Source organism: Gossypium hirsutum, chromosome A13, assembly GCF_007990345.1.
Source record: "Gossypium hirsutum isolate 1008001.06 chromosome A13, Gossypium_hirsutum_v2.1, whole genome shotgun sequence".
Taxonomy (NCBI): domain Eukaryota; kingdom Viridiplantae; phylum Streptophyta; class Magnoliopsida; order Malvales; family Malvaceae; genus Gossypium; species Gossypium hirsutum.
In genome coordinates, this window is record NC_053436.1 from 106,507,546 (window position 1) to 106,517,554 (window position 10,009).

The 10,009-nt window shown below is 31.9% G+C and overlaps 1 protein-coding gene across 1 annotated transcript; it reads left to right on the top strand.

Annotated features, from left to right (window-relative positions):
- The first annotated feature begins 754 nt into the window (after window positions 1-754).
- LOC107893390 (cytokinin dehydrogenase 7) lies at window positions 755-4,024 on the top strand. The gene is made up of 4 exons (XM_016818365.2): window positions 755-1,778; window positions 1,896-2,171; window positions 2,848-3,110; window positions 3,654-4,024. Exons 1-4 carry the CDS (start codon window positions 1,083-1,085, stop codon window positions 3,964-3,966), a joined length of 1,548 nt encoding a protein of 515 aa, XP_016673854.1. The 5' UTR covers window positions 755-1,082; the 3' UTR covers window positions 3,967-4,024.
- The last annotated feature ends 5,985 nt before the right edge of the window (window positions 4,025-10,009 follow it).

Genomic DNA, 10,009 nt, shown 5'->3' on the forward strand with positions numbered 1-10,009 from the left:
TCATATTTATGATTTTTTATTTATTTATTCTGCTTTCTCATATTTCGCATACCCTAAAACAGAAATTATATATTTTCTTTCTTTTTATATTTATTTATTTCTAATTTCCAATTATTAATATTACATTTACCTTTTATATTTAGTATATATTGATTCTTTTCCCATTAAATTAAAGGGAAGTGATAGACAGTATGTCAATAGTTTTTTATTAATATATTTTAAAATTTTATATATTTTTAATTTAAAAAATATTATAAATAACTTGATATTTAATTAAAAATTAAAAATATATAAACTTATTAAAAGAATACCTCTAAAATGAATCTGGACAAATTGACGTTCAAGTTCATTCCTGATGTGAAAAAAAATTTATTTTTATTAATTTATATATTTTAAAGATTTTAAATTTTTATTATATTTGTTACATCTCATACTAAGAGACTACTATGTGTCATCGTCAATTTGATTATTAATGTCACATCAACACAAACTAATGATGTTAATACAAAAATATCATATATTTTCAATTTCTTTTAAGAATTAAAAAAATATATCGTTAAAAAATCAAATATAATTTTTATAATCATATTTTAAAAGAATATATTAATAATTTTTTTTTCGAAAAGTGTATATTAATATTTCTATTTTAACTAATCAATATAGTTGTTTCCATTTCACATGACTTAAATGTTTTAATTTTAGAGTTTATACAACAATCTCTAGATATAATGAGAAATTTATTATTAGTTGATTTACTTCGGGTTAAAATGTAATACTAAACTTCAAAATTTTGTCTCATCAACTCGAGGGGGGTTGATTTATTTATTTACTATGCATCGCAGGGCTTAAATTCATATACTGTTTCCTTTAGATTCACAAGTTTAAAATCAAACAACTAAGCTTCCCTTGTAGTTTTTTTTTTTATTTTTCCTCTAATATCTTTCTTTTCTTTTCTTTTCTTTTTTTTAATTTGTGTAAAAAACCAAGAGAGATTGAGAGAGAAACAGAAAACTGAAAATTGATACAGCAAAACAGAGAACAGTTACCGGCGATATTCCCATTTTGAAACAAAGTCTTCAAAGATGATAGTTTGTTTGGGACGAATCGTACAGGACACCGACGCCGATTCCATACCCGACGACGACGTTTCCACCCTATCCGAATCCCTCGACCTCCAAGGCACCATCGAGAGCGGCGGAATTACCGGCGTAGCTGGTAAAGATTTCGGTGGTCTTTACTCTGTCAAGCCGTTAGCTTTGATTAAACCGTCTGGGACCGAGGATATAGCTCGGGTCGTTAAGGCCGCTTCACAGACTTCTCACCTGACGGTTGCGGCAAGGGGTAACGGCCACTCCATCAATGGCCAGGCGATGGCTGACGGTGGATTCGTGATAGACATGCGTTCGACGGAGGAAAACCATTTCAAGCCGTTGACAATCGATGGCTCTCATTATATCGACGTCTCCGGCGGGGCATTATGGGAAGACGTCTTGAGACGGTGCGTTTCGATGTTCCGTTTGGCTCCGAGGTCGTGGACCGATTATCTCAGCTTGACAGTGGGCGGGACGTTATCCAACGCTGGCGTTAGTGGACAAGCGTTCCGTTTTGGTCCCCAAACATCGAATGTAACGGAATTGGAAGTTGTAACTGGAAAAGGAGAAATAACGGTTTGTTCCGCAACCCAAAACTCCGAACTCTTTTTCGGAGCCCTCGGCGGACTGGGTCAGCTCGGAATTATAACCCGAGCCAGGGTTAAGCTTCAACCAGCTCCGGACATGGTGGGTCATTTTAGTATATTTTAACAAAAAAAAAAAAACCTTTTTTAGTGCATGACTGACTCGATTACGCTACGTAATTTAGGGTTTATTTGAAGTTTTTTTTTTTACTCGATTTAGGTAAGATGGCTAAGAGTAGTGTATACTGAGTTCGAAGAATTCACTCGGGATGCTGAGTTTCTGGTGACTCAGGAAGAAGGTGAGTCGTTTGATTACGTGGAAGGCTTCGTATTCTCCAACAGTGACGACCCAATCAATGGGTGGCCATCCGTACCATTAGACCCGGACCATGAATTCAACCCGGCTTACATCCCTCAAACCGCCAGCTCAGTCCTCTACTGCCTCGAAGTGGCTCTCCATTACCGCAACAGTGACCGCCCTTCAACAGTAGATACGGTAAACAATGTTTTTTTTGCTTAATAATCTCCTGCATCAGTTCTTATCATATCAAAATAGAACCTTGATTTTGTAGCCGTCGATGATGGATTAGATGAGGAAAAAGAAAGTCTTTCGCCTGAATTTGGAAACTGTGGGACCGTTTCTAAATGGGTCCCTTATAAAGGTGGGTCCGTCCCTATCCCCGCCGGAACAGTAAAAGAAGTTCACTAGTAAAACGTTAATCTTTTGGCCAATAATATTTATTTTTAGAAAATAATAATAATTTCTGAATTATTACTATATAGTTTTGAAACTGACCATACAGTTGATATATCTTCTAATTGGATTTTCTGACACACAAAAAAAAAAAAGCTGTTGAAAGTGCCCATTCTATGGGGGTTTAATTACAAGACTGTGACGCTACTGTCCTTCTCTCGTATTTTCCGGGTTCTGTCAGTTTCGTGAAATCGGGAATTTGTCGAGGTTAAAATAGTAAATAAAACAGCAGTATAATGTTTGTAGCTGGCTGATCATTGAGATTTCGGCTGACGTTTTGGTCCCCCCCCCCCGGGGGTCCGCAAATCGCCAAAAAGCCCATCATCTTCTGGAATCTGTAATTTCATTAAAATGACATTATTGTCACTGATCATTTTTTATTTTTTCCTTCTTTTTATTTTAACCATTCATCGTGCAGGCCGTAAGCAGACTTCTTGAACGGCTAGGATTCATCCAACGGTTGAAGTTCCAGTTGAATGTTAGTTACGTGGAGTTTTTATTGCGTGTGAAACAGGTGGAGGAACACGCTAAAGCCAATGGCAATTGGGATAGCCCTCACCCTTGGTTGAATATCTTCATATCCAAATCAAGTATTGTTGATTTTGATCGAACGGTGTTTAGAAAGATGTTGAAAGATGGTGTCGGTGGGCCCATGTTGATCTACCCCCTCTTGCGAAGCAAGTAAGTATTCCATTTCACCCCTACTACATGATCGTAACACGTGTGAAGGACCCACGAGAGTACCATTTTATTCTGAGCTCAACTGTACTTGATGTTAGCGTATAAGCGAACGTAGAGGGAAAAATAATAATAATGTAGGTACGTAGTGGGACAAAGATACGGGATGGGTCCGGGTGATGATAAAAAAGAAATTTACTGTCCGAATTGTTTGAAATTCAGACAACACGTTAGGATAAATCTTTTTATGGGAAATGAGATTTTCCAAGAGAGGTAACTTTCAGAGTCAGTCTTTTGGCCATTTGATAAAACGACAAACCAATTTATTCGCCAACTAAGCTATAATGACACCATAATTTGTCTGGGCTCCAGCAACTATTTTCTCCCCTTCAGGATTAATTTAATCGAATTTTTCAGAATTTTTAGATAATTATTAAATTGAGTTTAAGTTATTATAAGTCAAATTTTAGTACTTTTTATAAGCATAGACCTTTATTGTTGTCTGATATTGATTTATGGATGGTTGGTTTTAAAATGTGTTGACAGGTGGGATAGTCGGACATCGGTGGTGCTACCGGAAGGCGAAATATTCTACATAGTGGCGTTGCTCCGGTTCGTTCCTAAGGGTCCAACGGTGGAAAAATTGGTGGCACAAAACCACGAGATCATCAAGTGGTGCAACAAAGAGGGTTTGGATTTCAAGCTATACCTCCCTCACTACCAGTCAAAAGAGGATTGGAAACGACATTTTGGGAATCAATGGACACGATTTGTGGAGAGGAAGACCAGTTTTGATCCAATGGCTATCCTTGCACCTGGACAAAAAATTTTTAAAAGGACCCATACCATCAAACCTTAATTAGTGTACTCAATTTGTAATTTTTTTTTTGTTAATTCTGCATATGAAATTTTATCTTCTTTGATGTTTCCCATTAAATTGGTGGGTCAGCTCAAGTTGGTTGATAATCAATGTTTGAAAGGAAAAAAAATTAAAAAAGAATCATAAAATCTTGACTAAATACGCTGATTAATTATGTTTTAATTTACTTATTTTGGCTTTTTCAAAAGCCAAAAAGAAAACAGAAAACTTGGATTTTTTCAACTATCAAATGATTTGACTAACAAGCGCTTACTTCATTGGTGTGGAGACTAAGTTGTCATTGATGTAGCTTTGAACATGACATGTTTCACCATACAAAATATGATATAAATACAATAGAAATGATTTGTATTAAAAAGATAACCTTAAAAAATATGTAATAAAAATACATTAACATTATCTTATATTATATATTACTACCTATAACCCAATCCATATGGACCGTTCCATTCTTGTGACATATATATACCAAGTGGGTTATTGTTTAAGTTGAGTTAAGTATTACTTATCAAAAATATTTTTTGGATAAAAAATACTTTTGAGATAAAAATATTGTTAAAAATATTATTGGGATAAAATGCTTTACAAAAGTTTTTTTTTATTATCAAAAACAGAAGCAAAAAATTTTAACGTTTTGTTCATACCTGCTTTTTGGTGTAAAAGTGTTTCTAAGAAATAATACTATAAATTGACTCACATTAAAGATGAGTAGACTTCAACTTGTCAAAATAGATTTTTTAATATTAGTTTATTTTTGACACAATTCTTAAAATTATTCATAGCTCCTTCCTAATCCATAAATAGGAGGATAATGCGTTTTAGCACACTCCGACACTCGTACCCACATCCTCCTACATAAATAACAATACACATAACAATCGAGTTAAGACTGTATAAGTTAATATATTAGTTTATTAAAATATAAAACTAAAAAAGATGTGCAATATTATTTTTAAAGTGTCATATTCTCTTTTTTTGAAAAATTGTTTTTGAGGGTTTTCTAAACATTTGAGTATAGGCACGATTTAAAGATTACTTTGTATTCTTAAATTTAAACATTTTTATGGTTAATAAATTACATTTATTTTTACTGTCAAGTTTTGTTTGAAGTAACTGTTAGAGTTTCCATTTGACATTTAAATTACACAGATCCAAATCTTATCATTTATTTTCTTCTCTCTCACCATTATAATGATAAAAAAAATACATTATACATACTAGAAATTCTATCACAGGTGTATATTGTAAAAACTATAAATTTAGAATACAAATGTGTGTTTAAAAAATAATAAATAATAAAACTTATGCTTTGAAACTAATTAATAATAACACATGAAATATGTACATTATTAAAATGAAAAATAAATTAAATCATTTATTATGTTGTTGCTATCAATCTTGTGGCACCAACTCAATCAAGTGTACATAATAAAATTAAAATGTATAAAAATATAAAATAAAGTTTTAGTTGAGTGATAAACTAAAGGTTTTATTGATGTAATTAGCATGAGTTCTCATTATACGGATATTTTTATTGGTATTTCTAAAGTGAAAAGATTAAAATATCCTCAATAATATTACTTATTTTAATCATAATTTTCTAATCGAATTTATGATCAATTAATTTGTGACATCACCTCAATTAGAAAGTTAAATAATAGTATAAATATTAAGTTTAAATTTAATTATCTATCTTCATTTTTAAGAATATGGTAGCTGCTTTTTATAAACATAACTTTAGCTAAGTCGTGTCGCTAGATACCGATTAACATTTATCTTCCTTTTTTTTAGCATTTTCCCAATGTTTTGTCTTCACCATTTTAGGGTTTCCTCGGGGATTGATTGCTTCGAAAGTTGATGTAAGTAAATCAAATCCACATCGTTTTTTACTCCAAATCTTACCTTTTTCTTTTTTTCACCTTCTTTTTCCCTTCCCTCTCGTTGTTAAAAGCGGAGAAAAGTTGAAAAAAATTGAAGGAGTTCTATAGCAGCTTTAAAGCTTCAATTATAAGAACATGATTTCTCGTAATCTTAAATATCCCATGCAGAGTATCCTATACGTTCTTTGGAATTCGTGTCATGCATCGACGTATCCTTGTCCACTTTTTTTTTTCCCATCTTGTTTTAGACTTTCAACCTGTTTTGCATGCAATTTTTTTAGAGCTCTGTAATTAATTAACGAATAAAGCTGCTACTTTTCTCTTCGTAGATGAAAAAGGTTCTAGCAGTAATAACCTTTTTTTCCCTTATTAGTGACCAATGAAAAATGACAAGATTAGTTGAACCGAACTTGGAGCTTAACTAAGTTGGTACAAAAGATGATATTTAGAGGGTTTGGGTTGGAATATATTGTAACCCTAAGTAACTTATAACTTAACTCAATCTACTCATGTAATAATTATTACAGTAAACTATAAAAATAGTCACTTTTATTTGACTTAGATTACATTTTAGTCATTTATGTTTGAAATGTTATGTTTTTGTTACTTATGTTATCATTTTGTTACGAAGTGGTTACTCAACCATTAAACTCTATTACCTCCCTAACGATAGTCCTACGTGGCAATTCAAATGGGTTTTAAATGGCAACTTGGATGTCTAATTGCTGGGATGAAAATAGGTTTTTGATTAAATAAATTTAACTAGGACTGCCACTTAGGACATCCAAGTTGGCATTTAAAACCATTTGGGCTGCCATGTAAGACCGTTGTTAGGGAGGTAATAGAGCTTAACAGTAGAGCGACTATTTCGTATCAAAACGATAACATAAGTGACTAAAATGTAAAATTTCAAACATAAGTGACTAAAATGTAATTTGAGGCAAACAAAAATGACTATTTTTACAGTTTACCCTAATTTTTATTGAATGTAATTTAGATTCGATTACTATCACATGCGACATTTTATTTTGATATAACCACACATATTCTCTTTGTGGGAGAATGACTCTTATTTTGACTAAACAGCACGAGATGTCTAGACGAGCAGCACATCTTTGTCCGGAAGACGCGATGGTTATTTCGTCTCGACGACATATCAAGTCATGTCACGACGTGGCGACGTGTAGTTCAAGTTTTTCCGCTTTTTTTCTCCAAACTAAATCCTATTTTTAGTTTCTCACTTAAACTCTGATTAACTTAAAGTTATTCTAGTCAAATATACTACAAATTTTAGCCTATAAATAGGCCTCAGTCACTCTAGGTTTATACACAACAAAAATTTTTAGGTTGAGAGAATTATGCTATTTGTTTCAAAGGGCGTTTCTTGTGGGGTTTCGGATTTTCCTTTAATTCTCTCCATCTTTTGTATTCTACTTTATTCCAATGAAATTTCTTTTGGCCCATAATTTTTTTATCCTTTTTTGAAGAGTTTTTTTCTCGTTAAATTTTGCATATTCGATCTATTGAAGATTTGGGTTGGAATGCAACCCTATCATATGCAACATTTATTTTAATATAATCACAAATAATCTCTTTTATTTTACGTTTAACAGATCAAAGTTTAAATCTTAATATCTAGAATCCTTTTCTATATCTTCAGATAATTATAGATTCTTTTGTATAAAAATATGTGCATATTGTAGCCAATTCCTCACGACCCAAAGTAATCTTAAAAATAAAATATAAAGCTTCTAATGGTTATTGCAATTAAATGAGAATGAAGACAATATCAACAAACATGTGTTGGAAATAGGAATTCTGTTTATACTATCTTTGACTTTTAAGAAATCAAGGAAGATTGTGGACATAATTCATTTAACAAAACTTCTATTTTATATAATTTCATATCGATTTCAACGTAGTTATCGATATAATATCATTTTTTGTTATTAGATTATCTATACAAATAATTATATTTATTCAATTTAATTAAAATCGAGATTTTATATATAAATATATCAAATCAAGGTTTATGTATCAATTTAGATTTAGCCATTATATATATATTTGAATTTATAATATTGATTCTCTACTAGACACGTGCATGGGATGCTTTATAGCATGCAAATCGTTTGCTTTATCAAAAGACTAATTTCCCCAAACACTACATTTATATGAGAGCTAAAAAAGTAAAAAGTTGATTTGGAGTTTTCTACTTAGATTGATGTTTCTATGTATTATTTATATGATTTGAATCTTAAAGCCCAAAGGTACGGAATCTTTTAATTAACATATTATTATTGTTTGAAAATCCGAGACAATCAAAAAAACAAAGTTGGACCAAGCCGCTGCCAAATCTGCAGTAACTAAAGTCATGTTTGAAACCTACAAACTTTACAGTTGTATCCATGGTTTCTTTTCCTACATATATATGTATATATGTCTTTGATTATTCATTATATGATGATGGATATGATGATAACGATAATGACACCCATCACACGTCAAACACGAATCCGACTTCGATTTATGAGCACGAATCATTAAAAAACATGATCATGATACGTGAAAAAAACACCAACATTTTTCGAAGAATGGTTAGGTTTAGATGGAGGTTGGACCACTTAAGCACTTCCTATATAGTTCTATACAACTGGCTCGACCAAGAGAGGGCCATGGAAATGTTGTGGTTTGGTGTGGGGTATAATAAAGGCGATCCAGCTTAGAGAAAGCTACATTGTCTTGTATGAATGTTAATAAGCTTGATTTTGAAGTGGGGTTTTTTTTTTAACGTATCGTCCTTAGATTTTCACATGGGGAAAAGTCTTGGAATCCCACTAAAAATTAAAAGAAAAAAAAAAGAACAAGACAAATTTCTGTGATCGTATTGATGGGTGACATATGTATAGATGTATGATAACAACCTTTGTTTATTTATTTTCATTGTTATGCCTTTTTTAATGACTATAAGTGAAATGTACTACCCTACTATTCTTGATTGGTTGTGTAATGAACCCCACCTTTAAAAACAACCACACTTTTAAGCTTATTTTATATTTGGCATTACTTGGTCCAATCAGGATATCAACATTTAATAATTATTATTATGTCAATTGAGTCTTAATTTGATTAGTATATATATTATTGCCAATATAAGAGAACGTGAATTCGAACGTGCTGAAGCGCATTATCCTCCTGTTTATAGGTTGGGGAGGGATTATGAGTAGTTCTAGGCATTATATCACAAAAGAGTATGTAAAAAAAAATAGAACGTCGGTAATGACAATATATCACAAAGAAAAGAAAAATAAAAATAAATAAGACACAGATTTTACGTGGAAACTCTTTCGAGAAAAAACCACAGGCAGAGGAGAAAAAAATTCACTATGTCGAATTCAAATTAATACAAGAGGAATAGACTATGTCTATTTATAGGCTTTGTAAAGCCATATTCTAATAGGAGTGTAGTAAGATTGAAACACCTTATTCTAATCAATATAAAATAGATGGAGTTTAATAAGGTTTAAAAAACCTTATTCTAAAATAAAATAAAAGAAGTGTAGTTCTATATGGATTTTACTTTTATTTTATTTTACCATTGTATTTTATTTAAATAACGATTCGAGTCACTTAATTTTATCAATCTCCACATTGACACGAATTCTCAATGAACAAGTTCTTCGTCGTGAACTCTCAACAAACAAGTTCTCCACCTCTTCCATAAAACCCCTTAAGGGTTTAACTTCAACAATGAACACCAACCAAGTCTAAGCAATGCTCAAACTTCGTTATAGGAAGTGACTTAGTCATCATATCTACAGGATTTTTATGAGTACTAATTTTGCTCACAACAATATCACCATAAGCAATAATATCACGAACAAAATGATATCGAACATCAATGTGTTTTGTTCTCTCATGAAACATTTGATCTTTTGTAAGGAAGATTGCACTCTGACTGTCACAAAATATTGTACTGATTTGAAGGTCTTCATTGAGTTAGCTAAAGAGTCCCTTCAACCAAATAGCTTCTTTACAAGCCTCAGTAATCGCCATGTACTCAACTTCAGTGGTAGACAAAGCGATTGTAGTTTGTAAAGTGGCTTTCCAACTGATTGCACAACCTCTGATTGTAAAGACAT

Coding starts and splice junctions, on each gene's coding strand:
- LOC107893390 (XM_016818365.2), top strand. CDS start 1,083: ATGATAGTTTGTTTGGGACGAATCGTACAGGACACCGACGCCGATTCC. Junction 1,779..1,895: donor TTCAACCAGCTCCGGACATG/GTGGGTCATTTT, acceptor TACTCGATTTAG/GTAAGATGGCTAAGAGTAGT. Junction 2,172..2,847: donor GCCCTTCAACAGTAGATACG/GTAAACAATGTT, acceptor TTCATCGTGCAG/GCCGTAAGCAGACTTCTTGA.